Below are 19,552 nucleotides of genomic sequence, written 5' to 3'. Positions count from 1 at the left end.
TGGGAGGGACGGACGGGAGTGCTTCCAGAGCTGCACCCTCAGATAGAGAAAGCAGGGTGGACAGAGGCCCAGAGAGAAAGGGGGACAGAGGGGAGGGGAGGCTCCACAAGTGTGTCCCAGAGGCGACAAGGGTACAGATCCAGTTGACTTGCGGAGAAGCTGCCTCCCACGTACTGAGTTTACTTAGGCTGTGAATGACTAATAAAATACCATAGTTTTAAGACAAAGAAACAACCCTCAGAATGGGAGAAAATATCTGCAAACGAAGCAACTGATAAAAGATTAATCTCCAAAATGTACGAGCAGCTCATGCAGCTCAATATCAAAAAAACAAACAACCCAATCCAAAAATGGGCAGAAGACCTAAATAGACATTTCTCCAAAGAAGACATACAGATGGCCAACAAACACATGAAAGGATGCTCAACATCACTAATCATTAGGGAAATGCAGATCAAAACCACAGAGTGGAATCACCTCATACCAGTCAGAATGGCCATCATCAAAAAATCTAGAAACAATAAATGCTGGAGAGGGTGTGGAGAAAAGGCAACCCTCCTGCACTGTTGGTGGGAATGTAAATTAATACAGTCACTATGGTGAACAGCATGGAGGTTCCTTAAAAAACTAAAAACAGAGCTACCATATGACCCAGCAATCCCACTCTTGGGCACATACCCTGTGAAAACCATAATTCAAAAGGAGTCGTGTACCACAATGTTCACTGCAGCACTATTTACAATAGCCAGGACAGGGAAGCAACCTAAGTGTCCATCAACAGATGAATGGGTAAAGAAGATGTGGCACATATATATACAATGGAATATTACTCAGCCATAAAAAGGAACGAAACAGAGTTATTTGTAGTGAGGTGGATGGACCTAGAGTCTGTCATACAGAGTGAAATAAGTCAGAAAGAGAAAAACAAATACCATATGCTGACACATATACATGGAATCTAAAAAAAACAGTACTGATGAACCTAGTGGCAGGGCAGGAATGAAGACGCAGACGCAGAGAATGGACTTGAGGACACAGAGGGGGAAGGGTAAGCTGGGGCGAAGTGAGAGAGTGGCACTGACATGTATACACTACCAAATGTAAAATAGATAGCTAGTGGGAAGCTGCTGCATAGCACAGGGAGATGAACTCGATGTTCTGTGAGGACCTAGAGGGGTGGGATAGGGAGGGTAGGAGGGAGGCTCAAGAGGGAGGGGATATGGGGATATATGTATATATATAGCTGATTCACTTTGTTATACAGCAGAAACTAACACAACATTGTGAAGCAATTCTACTCCAATAAAGATGTGAGGAAAAAATACCATAGTTTTGCTAAGATGTTTTTATTATTCTCATACATGAGTCATCATTATTATTGACTTGTGACAGTTCATAGAGGGGCTGGAGAGCCGTGATGAGCAGAAGCCCCTCAGGCCCACCCACTCCCACCAGCAGCGGAGGGATGGAGGGAGGAGGAGGGAGGAGCCTGGGGGAGGGACTGGCCTGGCTGCCCCGCCTTTCCCACCTGCCGGTCACCCGGAGCTGAGGCCCCTGGGCAGAGCCGCCTCCTCTCGCCATGGACGCAGCCGTCCTGGAAAAGAGCAGCAAGAAGGGGCCATACGTGCTCCTTCCCGCCTCCCGGGGGCTATTTCAGGCTCCCCTCGCTCGCCTCTTCTCCCAGCTCCTCAGGCCTGCTCTTGTGCATGTGCGTGTGTGTGTGTGTGTCTGTGTGTGTCTGTGTGTGTTTCTCTCTCTCTGTATCTCTCCCTTTCCGTTTCTCTTTTTCTCTCCTGGTTTCTGTCTCTGTGTTTATCCCTGTGTCTCTCCATCATCTGTATGTGTATCCCTGTGTCTGTGACTCTCTCCGCATCCCTGTGTCTCTCTCTGTATCTGTGTGTCTCTCTGCCTCGCTCCCCCCACTCCCGCTCTCACCCCACCTGTATGTGTCCCCTTTCTCTGTCTCTGTCACCCTCTTTCATTACCTCCCTTCCTGGCTCCTCTGTCTGATCTCAGCCTTTCCCTGGGTCCCTCCCATATGCTGGGTGTATCTGCCATCTCTGACCCACTCCCTGGGACACTGGGACACAGGACCAGGCCCCCACAGCCACTGCCCCTCCCCCAGGCTCCAGCTCAGCTCCCAGAAGGTGGAGCTAGGACACCCGCCGCTGGTGTCCACCAGCAGGAAGGGGGCAGCCCCTGAGAGAGGAGCCTGCAATCAAGTTGTCCAAAAGCCACTAGGAGGCAGCCTCAGTGTGGGCAGGTTGGGGCCAGGCCACCTCTCACACCTTGCCAACGCCAGCACCCAGCTAGAATCTAATGACAGAGGCCAGTGCCACCGTATTCATTTTTTGACAGTGATTCTGGCCTCCCAGTTAGAGTAGATTTAAGCAACCAGGAATCACAGGAAGGAGCTGGTCCAAGAGCTCAGGACTATCACCCCACTTGTCAGATGGGGAAACTGAGAACCACGTTTCCTCTGAAAACTCAGAAGAGGAAAAGCTCCTGCTTGCTCTGCTCTAAACCTCTGTCCCCATCCAGACCACATCTTCCTCAGAGTCCTGCGAGCCTGCCCAGGCTTCCACTCCAAGTGTGCTGAGGGCCTCTCCTCACCTCTGACCAGCACCTGGAAAGTCCTGGAGCCCCGGGCTCCGCCCTCTGGAACAGGCCTGGGGGGCCGTGGGGCACTCCCCACTGGCCAGGAAGGCCTCTGTGCTTGGCTGGCCGATCCTGCCTGCCACCTTCTACCCCCTACACACACACACACACACACACACACACACACACACACACAACACCTGGCCCTCCTGGGACATTGAGACCCTGGGTATCAGCTCTCCCACCCAAAGGGATTCTGCCACTTCCTAAGGACCACCGCATTCTGGTTCTGGGACACCACGGTGAGAAGTTGAACGTGGTCTCTGGTCTGCTCTGAGCTGCTCACTTTAGGATGAGAGGTACAAATCAGAAATGTGCACAGAAATAAAAAAAAAAACAATGTCATTTCAGTGAGTGGTAAGTGCTGTGAAGAAGAGAAACCTTGGGAGGACACCGCAGTGAGGGCTGGGGCTTGGGGAGGGTCTGCGGACGTGACAGCTGAGACAAGTTCTTCACACTTAGAGGAAGGGAACAGCAAACGCCCGGTGGTGGGAAATAAGCTCGATGCGGCTGGAAGTGGAGGGAAGCAGCAAGGCCCAGCAGGGAGCAGGAGGCTGAGGTGGGCTGGCCGTCATGCTCTGCGCCACGCTCTGCGCTAGCCCTTCCTGCTGCCTCCCTCCCAGATGCAGAATGAGAGGCCTGGATGGGAACACTGGTGCCCATGCCTGCTGTGTTCTGGAAACCCCTGGGGAAATACAGATCCCTGGACCTCACCCCAGACCCATCTGGCAGTAAGCCCAAGGGCAAGACCCTGGGAATCTGTATTTTAACAAGTTCTCTAGATGACTCTGGGGCACAGCCAACTTTGGGAAACACCAGACGAATCAGAGGTTCTCAACCTGATGTGGTCTCCAGTGTGGGCCTCGGGAAACTGTAGTCCAAATTGTGTGTTTAGGGGGACGCATTTCTCTGGATAGAGGCCCCTGGTTTCATCCCAGCGTCACAGAGCCCCAGAGCCCCACACAATTAAGAACCTCTGACTCAAGAACAGCTGCAGTGTCTTGGCTAGAAAGGAATCAGGCCGGGGATGGAGGGCATGGCCACAAACGCCTTCGGCTCCCAGATGTACCCCTGTTGTGTAAGTGGGGGGCATCTGTTGTTCTTATCTGACCAGCATCTGTTTCCCCTCTTACTGGGACGAGTCCCCGATTTTGACGAACCACCTACGATACAGTGATTGCTTTAATGGTCCCAATTCTTCACCCCTCCTGTATCCATGCCCTTGGCCATTATAACTCTGTGGTGCCCCCCGACAGTGACTCCAGGCCAATGGGATGTAAGTAAATGTAACGTAAGCAGAGGCGTGGAAAGCACCTGCACGATTTGGCCTGCTCTGGCTTTTACATTTCTGACACCATCTGAGAACATGCCCAGGCCAGCCTGTTGAAGGACAAGAGGCACGTGGCCCAGCTGCCTCCTTCACTCCAGCCAACAGCCAGCGACCAGCACACGTGTGAGTTACCTAACCTTTAGGCCCAACCTAAATGTGGACCCACAGACTCTTGAGCTAAGTAAATGCTTACAGCTGTCTGCCCCTGAGGTTTTGCTGTTACACAGCATTGCTGAGCCAAGGGCCAACTGACATTCCCCTCTTCCACTCTCAGGCCTCACGGCTTAGGGGGACCCGTCCTCATCAACACCATCTACCCCTCGGGCCACACCCATCCATTCAGTCCAAGTTGGTCCAATGAGAACCAGTTCTGGGACTTTTGTTTGGAACTTTGGGGAGGAGGATCTCTTTTTGCCCTGAAGTTACTGGAAGGACAGGAGGTGAGCTCAAAGCTTTGGGGGCTGACCACAGTGGGAGAGCGCACTTGAGCATGAAGCTAATCCAGAAGGAAGCAGGGCCAAGGGCTGGAAAGAGAAATTCCCAATAACACTGTGATGCAGCCGTGACACAACCCCAGACTCTTCTTAGGAGACCTCCTATCAAGAGCGACCATAGGAGAGGAACCAAGATGGCGGAGTAGAAGGGCGCGCGCGCACTCCCTCTTGTGAGAACACCAGAATCACAACTAGCTGCTGGACAATCATCGACAGGAAGACACTGGAACTCACCAAAAAAGATACCCCACATCCAAAGACAAAGGAGAAGCCACAATGAGACGGTAGGAGGGGCACAATCACAGTAAAATCAAATCCCATAACTGCCGGGTGGGTGACTCACAGACTGGAGAACACTTACATCACAGAAGTCCACCCGCTGGAGTGAAGGTTCTGAGCCCCACATCAGGTTCCCAACCTGGGGGTCAGGCAACAGGAGGAGGAATTCCTAGAGAATCAGACTTTGAAGACTCATGGGGTTTGATTGCAGGACTTCGACAGGACGGGGGGAAACAGAGACTCCACTCTTGGAGGCACACACAAAGTAATGTGCGCATCGGGACCCAGCGGAAGGAGCAGTGACCCCAGGGGAGACTGAACCAGACCTACCTGCTAGTGTTGGAGGGTCTCCTGCAGAGGAGGGGCGTGGCTGTGGTTCACCGTGGGGACAAGGACACTGGTAGCAGAAGTTCTGGGAAGTACGCCTGGGCGAGAGCCCTCCCAGAGTCTGTCATTAGCCCCATCAAAGAGCCCAGATAGGCTCCAGTGTTGGGTCGCCTCAGACCAAACAACCAACAGGGAAGGAACCCAGCCCCACCCATCAGCAGACAAGCGGATTAAAGTTTTACTGAGCTCTGCCCACCAGAGCAACAGTCAGCTCTACCCACCACCAGTCCCTCCCATCAGGAAGCTTGCACAAGCCTCTCAGATAGCCTCATCCACCAGAGGGCAGACAGCAGAAGCAAGAAAAAATACAATCCTGCAGCCTGCGGAACAAAAACCACATTCACAGAAACATAGACAAGATGAAAAGGCAGAGGGCTATGTACCAGATGAAGGAACAAGATAAAACCCCAGAAAAACAATTAAATGAAGTGGAGATGGGCAAAATTCCAGAAAATGAATTGAGAATAATGATAGTGAAGATGATCCAGGACCTCGGAAAAAGAATGGAGGCAAATATCGAGAAGATGCAAGAAATGTTTAACAAAGACCTGGAAGAATTAAAAGAACAAACAAACAGAGATGAACAATACAATAACTGAAGTGAAAACTACACGAGAAGGAATCAATAGCAGAATAACTGAGGCAGAAGAACAGATAAGTGACCCGGAAGACAGAATGGTGGAATTCACTGCTGCAGAACAGAATAAAGAAAAAAGAATGAAAAGAAATGAAGACAGCCTAAGAGACCTCTGGGACAACATTAAATGCAACAACATTCACATTATAGGGGTCCCAGAAGGAGAAGAGAGAGAGAAAAGACCTGAGAAAATATTTGAAGAGATTACAGTCGAAAACTTCCCTAACATGGGAAAGGAAATAGCCACCCAAGTCCAGGAAGCGCAGCGAGTCCCATACAGGATAAACCCAAGGAGAAACACGCCGAGACACATAGTAATCAAACTGGCAAAAATTAAAGACAAAGAAAAACTATTGAAAGCAGCAAGGGAAAAATGACAAATAACATACAAGGGAACTCCCATAAGGTTAACAGCTGATTTCTCAGCAGAAACTCTACAAGCCAGAAGGGAGTGGCATGATATACTTAAAGTGATGAAAGGGAAGAAACTACAACCAAGATTACTCTACCCAGCAAGGATCTCATTCAGATTCGATGGAGAAATCAAAAGCTTTACAGACAAGCAAAAGCTAAGAGAATTCAGCACCACCAAACCAGCTCTACAACAAATGCTAAAGGAACTTCTCTAAGTGGGAAACACAAGAGAAGAAAAGGACCTACAAAAACAAACCCAAAACGATTAAGAAAATGGTCACAGGAACATACATATCGATAATTACCTTAAACGTGAATGGATTAAATGCTCCAACCAAAAGACACAGGCTTGCTGAATGGAAACAAAAACAAGACCCATCTATATGCTGTCTAAAGAGACCCACTTCAGACCTAGGGACACATACAGACTGAAAGTGAGGGGATGGAAAAAGATATTCCATGCCAATGGAAATCAAAAGAAAGCTGGGGGCTTCCCTGGTGGCACAGTGGTTGAGAGTCCGCCTGCCGATGCAGGGGACGCGGGTTCGTATCCCGGTCTGGGAAGATCCCACATGCCGTGGAGCGGCTGCGCCCCTGAGCCATGGCCGCTGAGCCTGCGCGTCCGGAACCTGTTGCTCCGCAACGGGAGAGGCCACAACAGTGAGAGGCCCGCGTACCGCAAAAAAAAAAAAAAAAAAAAAAAACTATGGGATGCAGCAAAAGCAGTTCTAAGAGGGAAGTTTATACAAGCCTACCTCAAGAAACAAGAAAAATCTCAAATAAACAATCTAACCTTACACCTAATGGAACTAGAGAAAGAAGAACAAACAAAACCCAAAGTTAGAAGAAGGAAAGAAATCATAAAGATCAGAGCAGAAATAAATGAAATAGAAACAAAGAAAACAATAGCAAAGATCAATAAAACTAAAAGCTGGTTCTTTGAGAAGATAAACAAAATTGATAAACCATTAGCCAGACTCATCAAGAAAAAGAGGGAGAGGACTCAAATCAGTAAAATTACAAATGAAAAAGGAGAAGTTACAACAGACACCACAGAAATACAAAGCAGCCTAAGATGCTACAAGCAACTCTATGCCAATAAAATGGACAACCTGGAAGAAATGGACAAATTCTTAGAAAACTATAACCTTCCAAGACTGAACCAGGAAGAAATAGAAAATATGAACAGACCAATCACAAGTAATGAAATTGAAACTGTGATTAAAAATCTTCCAACAAACAAAAGTCCAGGACCAGATGGCTTCACAGGTGAATTCTATCAAACATTTAGAGAAGAGCTAACATCCATCCTTCTCAAACTCTTCCAAAAAATTGCGGAGGAAGAAACACTCCCAAACTCATTCTATGAGGCCACCATCACCCTGATACCAAAACCAGAAAAAGATACTACAAAGAAAGAAAATTACAAACCAATATCACTGATGAACAGAGATGCAAAAATCCTCAACAAAATACTAGCAAACAGAATCCAACAACACATTAAAAGGATCATACACCATGATCAAGTGGGATTTATCCCAGGGATGCAAGGATTCTTCAATATATGCAAATCAATCAATGTGATACACCATATTAACCAACTGAAGAATAAAAACCATATGATCATCTCAATAGGTGCAGAAAAAGCTTTTGACAAAATTCAACACCCATTTATGATAAAAACTCTCCAGAAAGTGGGCATAGAGGGAACCTACCTCAACATAATAAAGGCCATATACGACAAACCCACAGCAAACATCATTCTCAATGGTGAAAAACTGAAAGCGTTTCCTCTAAGATCAGGAACAAGACAAGGATGTCCACTCTCACCACTATTATTCAACATAGTTTTAGAAGTCCTAGCCACGGCAATCAGAGAAGAAAAAGAAATAAAAGGAATACAAATTGGAAAAGAAGAAGTAAAACTGTCACTGTTTGCAGATGATATGATACTATACATAGAGAATCCTAAAAATGCCACCAGAAAACTACTAGAGCTAATCAATGAATTTGGTAAAGTTGCAGGATACAAAGTTAATGCACAGAAATCTCTTGCATTCCTATACACTAATGATGAAAAGTCTGAAAGAGAAATTAAGGAAACACTGCCATTTACCATTGCAACAAAAAGAATAAAATACCTAGGAATAAACCTACCTAAGGGAGACAAAAGACCTGTATGCAGAAAACTATAAGACACTGATGAAAGAAATTAAAGATGATACCAACAGATGGAGAGATATACCATGTTCTTGGATTGGAAGAATTAATATTGTGAAAATGACTATACTACCCAAAGCAATCTACAGATTTAATGCAATTCCTATCAAATTACCAATGGCATTTTTTACGGAACTAGAACAAAAAGTCTTAAAATTTGTATGGAGACACAAAAGACCCCAAATAGCCAAAGCAGTCTTGAGGGGAAAAAACGGAGCTGGAGGAATCAGACTCCCTGACTTCAGACTATACTACAAAGCTACAGTAACCAAGACAATATGGTACTGGCACAAAAACAGAAACATAGATCAATGGAACAAGATAGAAAGCCCAGAGATAAACCCACGCACCTGTGGTCAACCAATCTATGACAAAGGAGGCAAGGATATACAATGGAGAAAAGACAGTCTCTTCAATAAGTGGTGCTGGGAAAACTGGACAGCTACATGTAAAAGAATGAAATTAGAACACTCCCTAACACCAAACACAAAAATAAACTCAAAATGGGTTTGAGACCTAAATGTAAGACCGGACACTATAAAACTTTTAGAGGAAAACATAGGAAGAACACTCTTTGACATAAATCGCAGCAAGATCTTTTTTGATCCACCTCCTAGAGTAATGGAAATAAAACCAAAAGTAAACAAATGGGACCTAATGAAACTTCAAAGCTTTTGCACAGCAAAGGAAACCATAAACAAGACGAAAAGACAACTCTCAGAATGGGAGAAAATATTTGCAAATGAATCAACGGACAAAGGATTAATCTCCAAAATATATAAACAGCTCATGCAGCTCAATATTAAAGAAACAAACAACCCAATCCAAAAATGGGCAGAAGACCTACATAGACATTTCTCCAAAGAAGACATACAGATGGCCAAGAAGCACATGAAAAGCTGCTCAACATCACTAATTATTAGAGAAATGCAAATCAAAACTACAATGAGGTATCACCTCACACCAGTTAGAATGGGCATCATCAGAAAATCTACAAACAACAAATGCTGGAGAGGGTGTGGAGAAAAGGGAACCCTCTTGCATTGTTGGTGGGAATGTAAATTGATACAGCCACTATGGAGAACAGTATGGAGGTTCCTTAAAAAACTAAAAACAGAATTACCATATGACCCAACAATCCCACTACTGGGCATATACCCAAAGAAAACTATAAATCAAAATGACACATGCACCCCAATGTTCATTGCAGCACTATTTACAATAGCCAGGTCATGGAAGCAACCTAAATGCCCATCAACAGATGAATGGATAAAGAAGATGTGGTACATAATGGAATATTACTCAGCTATAGAAAGTAATGAAATTGAGACATGGATGGATCTAGAGACCATCATACAGAGTGAAGTAAGTCAGAAAGAGAAAAACAAATATCGTATATTAACGCATGTATGTGGAACCTAGAAAAATGGTACAGATGAACCGGTTTGCAGAGCAGAAGTTGAGACACAGATGTAGAGAACAAACGTATGGACACCAAGGGGGGAAAGTCGCGGGGGGGTGGGGATGGTGGTGTGATGAATTGGGCGATTGGGATTGACATGTATACACTGATGTGTATAAAATTGATGACTAATAAGAAACTGCTGTATTAAAAAATAAAAAAAAAATTTTAAAAAGAGCAACCATAAATTGTTTGTTTGTTTCCTTAAACCCATTTCAGGTGAGTTTCCCTCACTTTCAGTGAGTCCTGGTGTCCTGCCTAACAGGATCGACTCCTTTGGGGATGTCTGCCCAAGCCCCTACCTATTCCCCTGGCTTCCCCTTCCCTCTATCCACAGAATGGAGCTGTGTAATCCTACATCTCCACTCCCAGAACAGAGCAGACTGGACCAGCCATCATGGCCACCAGCACCACACTGTCCAATCAGACTGTCTCTCAAGACCATGAACCAGTAACCATGGAAACAAGGAGCTGGGACTCCAATCACATGAACATCAGAGCTCTGGCTTAGAAGTTGCAAACTGGCAGGACAGGGTCTGCTCATCCCTCATAAGTGTTGGCTTTGGGCCTGCAGAGCGGGCTTCTTATTTTTAATTGAATTCATTGCCAAATTTCAACCATCAAGAAGTTTGGTATATATGTCAAAACAAAATTTGAGAAATTACACTTGAAATATTTTCAATTTTTCAAAAATTTTAAATAAAAACAAACTAATATACCTCAACAACTTAGTTAAATTTTTTTAAATGTAAAATCTACAATTTTTAATATAAATAAGTTTCTGTTCATCTATTTCCATGATTTAATAAAACTATATTATTTCAATTGCTCTTATAATAACCATTCATCTACAAATGTATTATTTTATTAATAAATATCCATCTCCTGTTAATGTTTTCCTAACAGAGAAAGAATAAAACAAATAAAAGTGGCAGGTATCAGTTCTTACTTAAAAAAAGAGGTTTGGTATAAAAACCTGGAGTGTTGACAAAATGGACAACTTGGTACCACACGGTCTCCCCTCCTCCAATGATAATGGTCACCTGGAGCTGAACAGTAGCTGCCGCTTTAGGCCAGGCAGACGCTCCCGGTTCCCCACAGTCCCCTGCACTCCCTGTATGTTTACTCTCTTTGGTTTCCAATCTGGTCCCTGTAGGATTTTAGTTGGTGGCTCTAGACCTGAGGGAGGACTCGTCAACTCTGGCCTCCAGGAGCCCAGAAGGTCCCGGCTCTGACCTCCGAGGCCTTTGCCTGGATTCTGTAGGCAGCAGCATCATCCTTCTTAAAAACTCCCCAGGCTTCCCTGGTGGCGCAGTGGTTGAGAGTCCGCCTGTCGATGCAGGGGACACGGGTTCGTGCCCCGGTCTGGGAAGATCCCACATGCCGCGGAGCGGCTGGGCCCGTGAGCCATGGCCGCTGAGCCTGTGCGTCCGGAGCCTGTGCTCCGCAATGGGAGAGGCCACAACAGTGAGAGGCCCACGTACCACAAAAAAAAAAAACTCCCCTTTATCCTTAAGTGGGCCTGAGTCTGCTTCTATCACTTGGGACCAGAAGAGCTTAACCACCGCGGATGGTCCCACAGGCAGCACAGAGGCCCAAGGTCACGGCATTCCTGCAAGATGGTTCTGAGTCTGGTACCCCAGGATTTAAACAGGGAGGATGACCATAGTGAACCCCCTCAGCCCTTCACAGCAGCCCACTAAATACCTCTTCTTGGGAGCAGAACAGGGGAGGGAAGAGGGAAGAAGGAATATCTGACAAGTCCATGGAAATGATGGGCACAGAGCTTGGGGCCTCTCACTGCACACACAAGTCCTGAGAAGGTCCTAGAATCCAAATGCTTTCAACACGTATTCACCAAACCCTTACTCAAAGCCAGCTCGTCTAGTTTCTGGGATATGGCATTACGTGAAATGGACCAAGTCCTGCCACCATGGAGCTAGCATCCGTGCAGGGCAGAGACATCATAAAGAAGACAAGTGAAAACCAGAAATAGAGTCACAGATATAGAAAACAAACTTATGGTTACCAAGGGGGAAAGGGGGGCAGGGATAAATTGAGAGATTGGGATTGACATATACACACTACTCTATATAAAATAGATAACTAATAAGGACCTACGGTTTAGCACAGGAACTGTAGTCAATACTGTGTAATGACCTATATGGGAAAAGAATCTAAAAAAGAGTGGATATATGTATATGTATAACTGATTCACTTTGCTGTAGAGCAGAAACTAGCACAACATTGTAAATCAACTATACTCCAATAAAAATCTTTTAAATTTTTTTTAATGAAAGGAAGAAGATAAATGAGTGTGATATGTAGTGGGTAAGACGATAATGAGAGTGATGGGGGAATAAGGAAGGAGGGAGAAGTGCTTGGGGGTGGTGAGGTCACTGATATACATCGTGTGGTCTGGGAAGGTCTCACTGAGAAGAGAACCTTTGAGCAGAGACCTGCCTGAGAAGGGAGGGAGCCTGGCAGACAGCTGGGAGAAGAGTTCCCACACAGAAGGAACAGCAAGTGCAAAGGCCCTGAGGCAGGAGGTCTTGGCCTGTTCAAGGACCAGCAAGGAGGCTGGTATGGCTGGAGCAGAGCAGTTGCGGGGAGAGATGGTCAGAGGCAATAGGGGCAGATTTCAAAGGGCCCACAGGCTTTGGAGGATGTTTGGCTGTAACTGAGCGGGATGAGATGCACAGGAGGGCCCTGAGCAGTGGAGGGAAGTGACCTGACTCGGATTTAACAGGATTCCTCTGGCTGCTGGATGGAGAGGAGATGGTGGGGGGCCAAGGGCAGGAGCAGGGAGCCCAGGGAGGGGCTACTGCCCTAGTCCAGCGGAGAGGCACCAGGGCCCGGCCAGGGCAGAGCTGGTGGAACGTGATCAGGCAGGGGCTGGATTCTGACTGAAGAGCTGGCAGGAGTCACCTATGGATGAGACGTGGGATGTGAGAGCAAGAGGCACCAAGGAGAACCCCAAGGCTTGGGTCCTGAGCGCCGGGAAGGTGGCAAAGTTACCTCAATAGTGAGGAGGGGCGGGCGATGGACTCCCAGAAGGGTCAGCTGCCACTCCCACAGGAACCTGGGCCCAGCGCTGATGGATCTGCCAGGTTTTTGAGAAAAGCCATAAATCCAGATGTTTCTGTGAAGTGTCTCAATTTTCAAATACTGGCAACTTATTCAAAGATGCTGAAGACCCTGCAGGGCCAAACAAACAGATGGACAGTTTGGATCTGACCCGATGGCCATGGGTCTGCAGCCTCCGACACGAGGTCAGGTCACCGAAAGCTCCATTACTGAGTGATTGCTGTGTACCAGCCAAGCATCCACGTTATCTTGCTTTAACTCCAAGGACACTATCATGAGGCAGCTATCATCGTCCTCTTGTCCCAGCCAAGGAAACTGAGGCCCAGAGAGGGCAAGCCCCTGCCAGAGGTCACACAGCAGGTGAGTGGTGGCATGGTGGCTGGAGCCTGAACTGTCTGACCACAAGGCCTGTGGTCCTGGGGTGCTCTGCCGCCTCCATCAACCAGACAAAAAACAAAACCAAACCCTCATTTTACACATAAGGAAAGAAAAGCCCACAGAGAGAGGGAGTGTGACTTGTTTAAAGTCACTCAGCAAGTTGGCACTGGAGGCTGGACTTGAACCCAGGGTTCATGACGCCTGGTGCAGCGTCCTTCTCAGTGAGGCCTCTTAGAGGTGCCTGGGGAGGCTGCGTGAACTGGGTTGGGGGGACGGGGTGCAGCACAGCACCGCAGGCAAGAGCCAGGCTCTGGAGCCTTCTGCATATCACAACTCTGCCACTTGGAAGCTGTGTGACCTTGAACAAGTCACTTCACCTCTCTGTGCCTCGGTTTCTTCATCGGGTGTAACCATGGCACCTACCTCATAGGGCTGTTATGGGAACAAAAGGAAGTAACACTTTTGGGGGCTCAAGCCATGCCCTTCAAAGTCCAACTCTTCATGTATCAGCTGCTCCTGGCCTGTCTAATATTACACCAACGTATTCCCAAGCGCTGCAAGTCCCCAGGTTGGGGACATCACATGCGTCCTCATACTTGTGAAAATGTAGCAGCATGATATAAGGGACGGACAGAAGAGCTGGGGTTTTCTGTAGAAATGAAGGGGAAGCAAGAAAGGCAGGGGGGTGGCAGGGGTCTTCTCCTGAGGGCTTATGGGCCCGCCCCACACTCATGCGTGTGTGTGTGCATGTGTGTGTGTGTGTGTGTGTGTGTGTGTGTGTGTGTGTGTAAGGAGGGGTAGATGTAACAGAAGCCTCAGCGGAAGGGGAGGGGTCCCCGGCCGGGCCCCCTGCTTCCCTGCAGCATAAGAAGACACTTAGAGCCTGGCAGAGAACCGGACACAAAGAACAACAGACATAGCAACCAACATCTATCCCACAAATGTTGACTGAACACCTACTGCTGCCAGTGTCCTGAGCACTGGGGAGCCAGCCGTGAAACAACACAAACTCAACCTCCACCTTCACGGAGCTGGTGGACCACACACAAAACAAACGAGGAACACTGAGGAAAAGTCAACGGTGGCAAATGCTAGCAGAAAAATCAAGCAGCAAAAGCGTGGGGAGATAAATACTGAATGGGGTGCTGGGAAAGAGCTGACTTCAAGAAGTTTCCAGAAACCGTCTTGTGGCCAACTGGGGGAAGAGCATTCCAGGCAGAGGGAAAGGCAGTGCAAAGGCACTGAGGTGGAGTGTGCCTGGTGTCAGGAGCCAGTGTGGCAGAAGCCAGTGACCAGGCGGGAGAAGGAGAGGACCCCAGAGAGGCAGAGAGGCCATGTAGCCAGGGAGGGGCTGAGGGCCACCTTCACGCGGGGCCTCAAGCTTTGGGGAGGATGTGGCTTTGACTCTAAGTGGGGGGGGGCAGTTGTCAGAGGGGGGCTGTGCAAAGGAGAGACAGGATCTGATGATCACTCAGATGCAGGGTGGCCAGGGGACTGGCAGGGGTGGGGGCAATGGTGGAAGCGGGGAGGCTGCTGCCCAAGTCCACAGGAGAGACGTGGGCGGCTCGGACAGCTGGCAGCCCAGAGGTGACCAGGGGCACTCACACACCCAACAGGTGCCCGGCACTTCCCTGCACTCTTTCACTGAATCCTTGCACCATGAGCAGCTGCTAGTTGCTCTGATCTCCCTAACCCCATTCCCCAGGGCAGCAAACTGAGGCCCTCACCCAAACCACACTGCTAAAAAGAGGCAGCGCGTGGCATCCATCCTTCACAAGAGAGAGTGGGCACTGTCCCACCCATGACAGGGGAGAGAGTGGGTCTAGAGTCGGGACACCAAACGTCCAGCTCCTCCTCTCCCTTCTCTCTGGCCGCCCCTATCCCACTTCCCTCCAGCCACGCTCACAAGCCCTCCTAGACCCTGCCACCCCATCAGTCCTCCGGAGCCACCCACTTCCTGAGGTTCCAACACACACTCCCTGAGACTGAAGTCCAGCATCACCTGTGCTCCCCGGTCAGCACAGCCACCTGCCCGCCAGCCCCACCTGCCCGCCTCCAGACCTTCACTCGTGACCCCTCCAGGCCTTTCTCTGCTGCCCCTCCAACCCCAATGCCTGCGTCTGCACCCACCCGAGCCTTCCGACCATCTAATCCAGCAGAGAGATCCAATCTGCGTGAAGGGCTTTGGGTAATTCTGCGTCGAGGCCACACTTCTCTTTCTGTTTGTTGAAGGAGGCTGATGCTCCTTCTTGGAGGAAGGAGAAAAGCTTCCTTTGTGCCGGGTCTGGGGAGATTGTGTCTGTTTAGGACAGGCTGCAGTTTTCTTTGTGAACGCCGCTAGATTTTTTCGTGTGGGAAAAGGGTTTATTAGATTTCCCCGTGGCTGCGCAGAATGGGGAGAGGTTTTTCTGAGCACAGAAAGAAATTACCAAACAGGCGTTTGAGAGGAAGGAACATTGAGCAGCTGCTTCTCACGGAGAGGTTAGTATTTCGTGGTTGGTGTTTTCATTGGAGCGAACATAAAATGCAGAGAAAGGGAGAAAGCCTTCCCTGTAGTTTCATGGGCATGAGGGAAGGAAGTTGGTCCTTGATGTTCTGGCGGGGAGGACAGGATTTTGTTTGGGGGGGGGAGGGCTGTTGGGGTGTTGTTTTTTTTTTTCTCTTCAAGTAGAAAATAAATTTTAAAATGGTCGCAGAACCCAGAAGAAAGGTTGTCATAGCAACAAAAGTTTGAGGCCAGGTACCTCCTGACACCCTTTCAGTACCGTGACCGTGGAGGGGCAGGATTTGGGCACTGTAGGATCAGTGGGGGAAACCATCCAAAGCTTGGCTCAGACCTCCCAAATTTCTCACCAGCACTGACAGGCTGATAACTATTTTCCAAGCTCCCAGGGAGGAAAATTGTGATTTTCTGGGAGGGGCGATCTCTAGCCAACAGTGATCAAGAGGAAAGAGAAAACTGTGGGTTTGTTTTATTTACCCAACAAACTAACCATCAATGTTTTTACTAACCAAGGACTGGGGGTGAGGGTCTTATGCTGAGCCCCCCCAGGTCACGCCTTTCTCTGACCCCCAACTGTACCATTCTCTTCCCTGATCACTTCATTTTGATTCCTTTGTGCCCCATGAAGACAATTCAGGCCCCCTCATCAGCTGTGAGGCCAGACGAAAACCTCTCTTAGCTTCAAATTCCTCATCTGAAAAATGGGCACCATAGAAGTGTCTGCCACAAGGGCGCTGGCAAGGATTCCACGAGATCCGGCCGGCAAGAAGTTTTAACAGTGTCTGGTGCACATGAAGGGCTCAATAAACGTGAGCTAGCATTGTTTTTAATGAACAATTTTTTTAATGCTTCGCTTTAAACATCCTGTATCAAGCCCTGGAGGAGCTACACGGACAAGCTGCAGGGACATAACTGCAAGACTTGGGGGGCGTGACCTTCAGGAAGAAGCTAGGAGAGACCTCAAACAACTGAGAGGCTCAGCTGGCCAGTGGGGGCCCAGGCACTCCATGGGGCAGAGACAGGACAACTCCGCTGCAGGACACAGCATTGGATTTAAGTGTGTACATAAAGGAAAGGGCAGGGAGTCTGCGTTTTTACACGAAGGAGAAACTTGGTGAGAGGCGGAGGTGAGGTGGGGGGACCCCACCCCAAAGGGTGCAGATATTTCCCAGGACGAGGCATTCCGAGGCCTCCATGGGAGAGGATTGGGCTGAGCGGAAAGCAGGGAATTTTAGCCAAGATGTCCTTTAAGGTTAATTATTATTAAATCATTAAATTATTATTATTATTACATCCCAGAGTAAAAATTCAAGTCCTGAGTGCACACCAGAAGTGAGTCTGATGGGGTGAGTGCACACCAGAAGTGAGTCTGATGGGGTGAGTGCACACCAGAGGTGAGTCTGATGGGGTGAAACTGGTCAGGGGTGGGACCCTATTCGGAGTGTCTTTGGCAAACAGCTGGCATGAAGCAGGTGGTCTCAGGAAAGTTCAGGGGGGCACCCCTCCAGGCAAGACAGAGCAGGCAGCACCCCGGGAAGCCTCTGGCTCATGGTCCCGAAGCCTCATCCAACATTTATCCTGCAAATAGGTATTGAAGACCTTCTATGCACTAGACGGTACCCAGAAACTGGGCATGGCAACGAACAAGACGGCTGGGGCCCTGCCCTCATGGAGTGACATCCTAATGGGTAAGGGGGCCAAGAAGCTGGTGACCAAAGGCATGCCCGCAGAAAACTTCAGGTGTGCCAAGTGTGATGGGGGAGATAAAAATGGTGATGAGCTACGAAGATGGGGAGACCCTGCCTCCAAAGGGGGATAGGGAGGTCTTCTCTCCAAGGGACCCGGCCTGGGAAGGCGGGTCAGGAAGTCCCATTGGAGCTCAGGAGGAGCCAGCCAAGGAAGATGTGGGGAAGGGCATTCCAGGCAGAGGCAGCAGCCTCCCCGGGTTCATTTCACACCTTCCTCCCTCTGTCCTTTAAACCAGTCAGGCCAACGCCGTATTCAGGACAAACTAGCGGTTGTGGCCCACTCCTGTCTACATGAGACTACACACATAGCCCACGCTGACATCGAAGAGCTAGGCAGGCACGGGGAGTTTTAACCTTGGGCAAAGAGGTCAATTCCACTCAAGAGGGTCCCCAGACTTGGCCTCGGAGCAACATCGTCTGGGAGGTACCGGGTGGTGTGGACCAGCGTCCCCAGCATGTGGTACAACCACCGCCAGGCAGCTTTCCCCTGAGCCCTGCCCTAGCCTCAATGCCTGCCTCGGCGGCGACACCTACTCCGGCCCTGACTGCCTCCGGCGGCAGGTCCAGGAAAGGGTGCGAGGCCGAGGGAACAGTTTGATCTGCCTTCTGAAGAGTCCCCCCCACCCCGCGCCCCAATTCTGATCCGAGCCTCGCCGAGCTGTCCCGCTTTCCCGCCGCATATTCTCCCGGGCAGGGGCCGGGACGCGAAGGGCTCCCTGCCGGGAACCCACCAGACTGCCCCCACTCCTCACTCCCGTGCTGCCCAAACCCGGTCCGGGAGCGGTTTAGTGCGGGCTGGGGATGGGGGTGGAAGAACGAGCCCCTCGGCTTCTGGCTCTGTGGATCTGCGGTGGAAGGGGCGGCTGACAGCAACAGTCCCTGCGCCAACACCACCGCCACCCCAGGCGGGAAGGGATGGATGGGAGTAGCCAGTGCCCCGCGAAAGGAAGAGGGGAAAGGGGCGAGCGTGGAGATGAGTTCTGGCTCGGAAAGGAACGGGGTGGGTGCCGGGAGACGCGCCTCTCCAAGGCGCGGCGACGTCCCCACAGGCGCCTGGTGCTCGTAAGGAGCACAAGCTCTGCCCGAACCTTGAAACGGCGGAGCGTCCCGAACGCCATCATTCGACACCCCCGGACCTGCCCACCGCGCTCCCCGCCCCCGAACGTTCGGCCGAGCCTGCGGAGCGCGGGGCACGGCGTCCTGGCGGTGGCGCGGGCCCCCGTCCCGGGCGCGAGGAGGGAGCGCGGGTTTGGGTCTGGGGCGCCGGGGCCACGCAGCCCGGGGGAGCCGGGAGCGGAGCCCCGGGGCGCCGCCGCTCACTCACCGAGCCCGCCGAGCTCCTCCTCGCACGAGTACCAGATGCCGGTGTGGAAATTCCTGAAGAGGAATCGGTCGTCGCCTGTCTCCCAGCTGTAGAGCTCGACGCCAGGGGGGCCGTTCCCTGCGGCGGCGGCGGCGGCGGCGGCGGCAACGGCGGCGGGGGCGGCGGTGCCGTTGGCCGTGGCGTTGGCGCCCGAGTTGGGGCAGTTGGCGCTCCCGCCCTGGCCGCAGACCGGCTTGGGCACCCGCTGCGTGCCCTGGCACCAGTGAGTGGTGAGGAAGGCGGTGGTGGCGAAGAGCAGCGCCAGCAGGTTCAGGGCCACGGCCAGGAGCGCTCGGCCGCGGCGGTTCGTCTTCATGCCGCCCGCGCCGCCGGGACTGCGCCGCCGGGGAGCTCCGCGCGCGAAGTTGGCAGCCGGCGCCCCGCGTCAGCGGCCGCTGCCCGCCGCGCCCCGGGGCTCGGGCGCCTGCGATGGGCGGCGGCGGACGCGGCGCTGGCCCATGCCCCCGCCCCCGGGGTGGGGGCGCGGCGCACGGGGGGCGCGGGGGGCGGGCGGTGGCGGAGCGGCTCCTGCGCGCCCGGAGCCCGGAGCGCGAGTGCACCTCGGCGAGGAGCCGCTGGCGCCTGGCAGCGG

At 50.5% G+C, this 19,552-nt stretch overlaps 1 protein-coding gene across 2 annotated transcripts in view; it reads right to left on the bottom strand.

Moving 5' to 3' along the window:
• Positions 1 to 19,343, bottom strand: part of GSG1L (GSG1 like) — a 219,886-nt gene extending 200,543 nt beyond the window's left edge. For both annotated transcript variants that reach the window (XM_030871584.2, XM_060285470.1), the window contains exon 1: positions 18,922 to 19,343. In XM_030871584.2, the coding sequence (XP_030727444.2) occupies positions 18,922 to 19,276 (355 nt within the window). In that variant the 5' untranslated portion in view covers positions 19,277 to 19,343. The remainder of the gene's footprint in view (positions 1 to 18,921) is intronic.
• Between the last annotated feature and the right edge of the window lie 209 nt (positions 19,344 to 19,552).

This window comes from Globicephala melas, chromosome 15 (genome assembly GCF_963455315.2).
Source record: "Globicephala melas chromosome 15, mGloMel1.2, whole genome shotgun sequence".
In the NCBI taxonomy this organism is placed as follows: domain Eukaryota; kingdom Metazoa; phylum Chordata; class Mammalia; order Artiodactyla; family Delphinidae; genus Globicephala; species Globicephala melas.
Note: the sequence above shows the minus strand (reverse complement) of the source record. Positions and strands in the feature narration are given on the sequence as shown.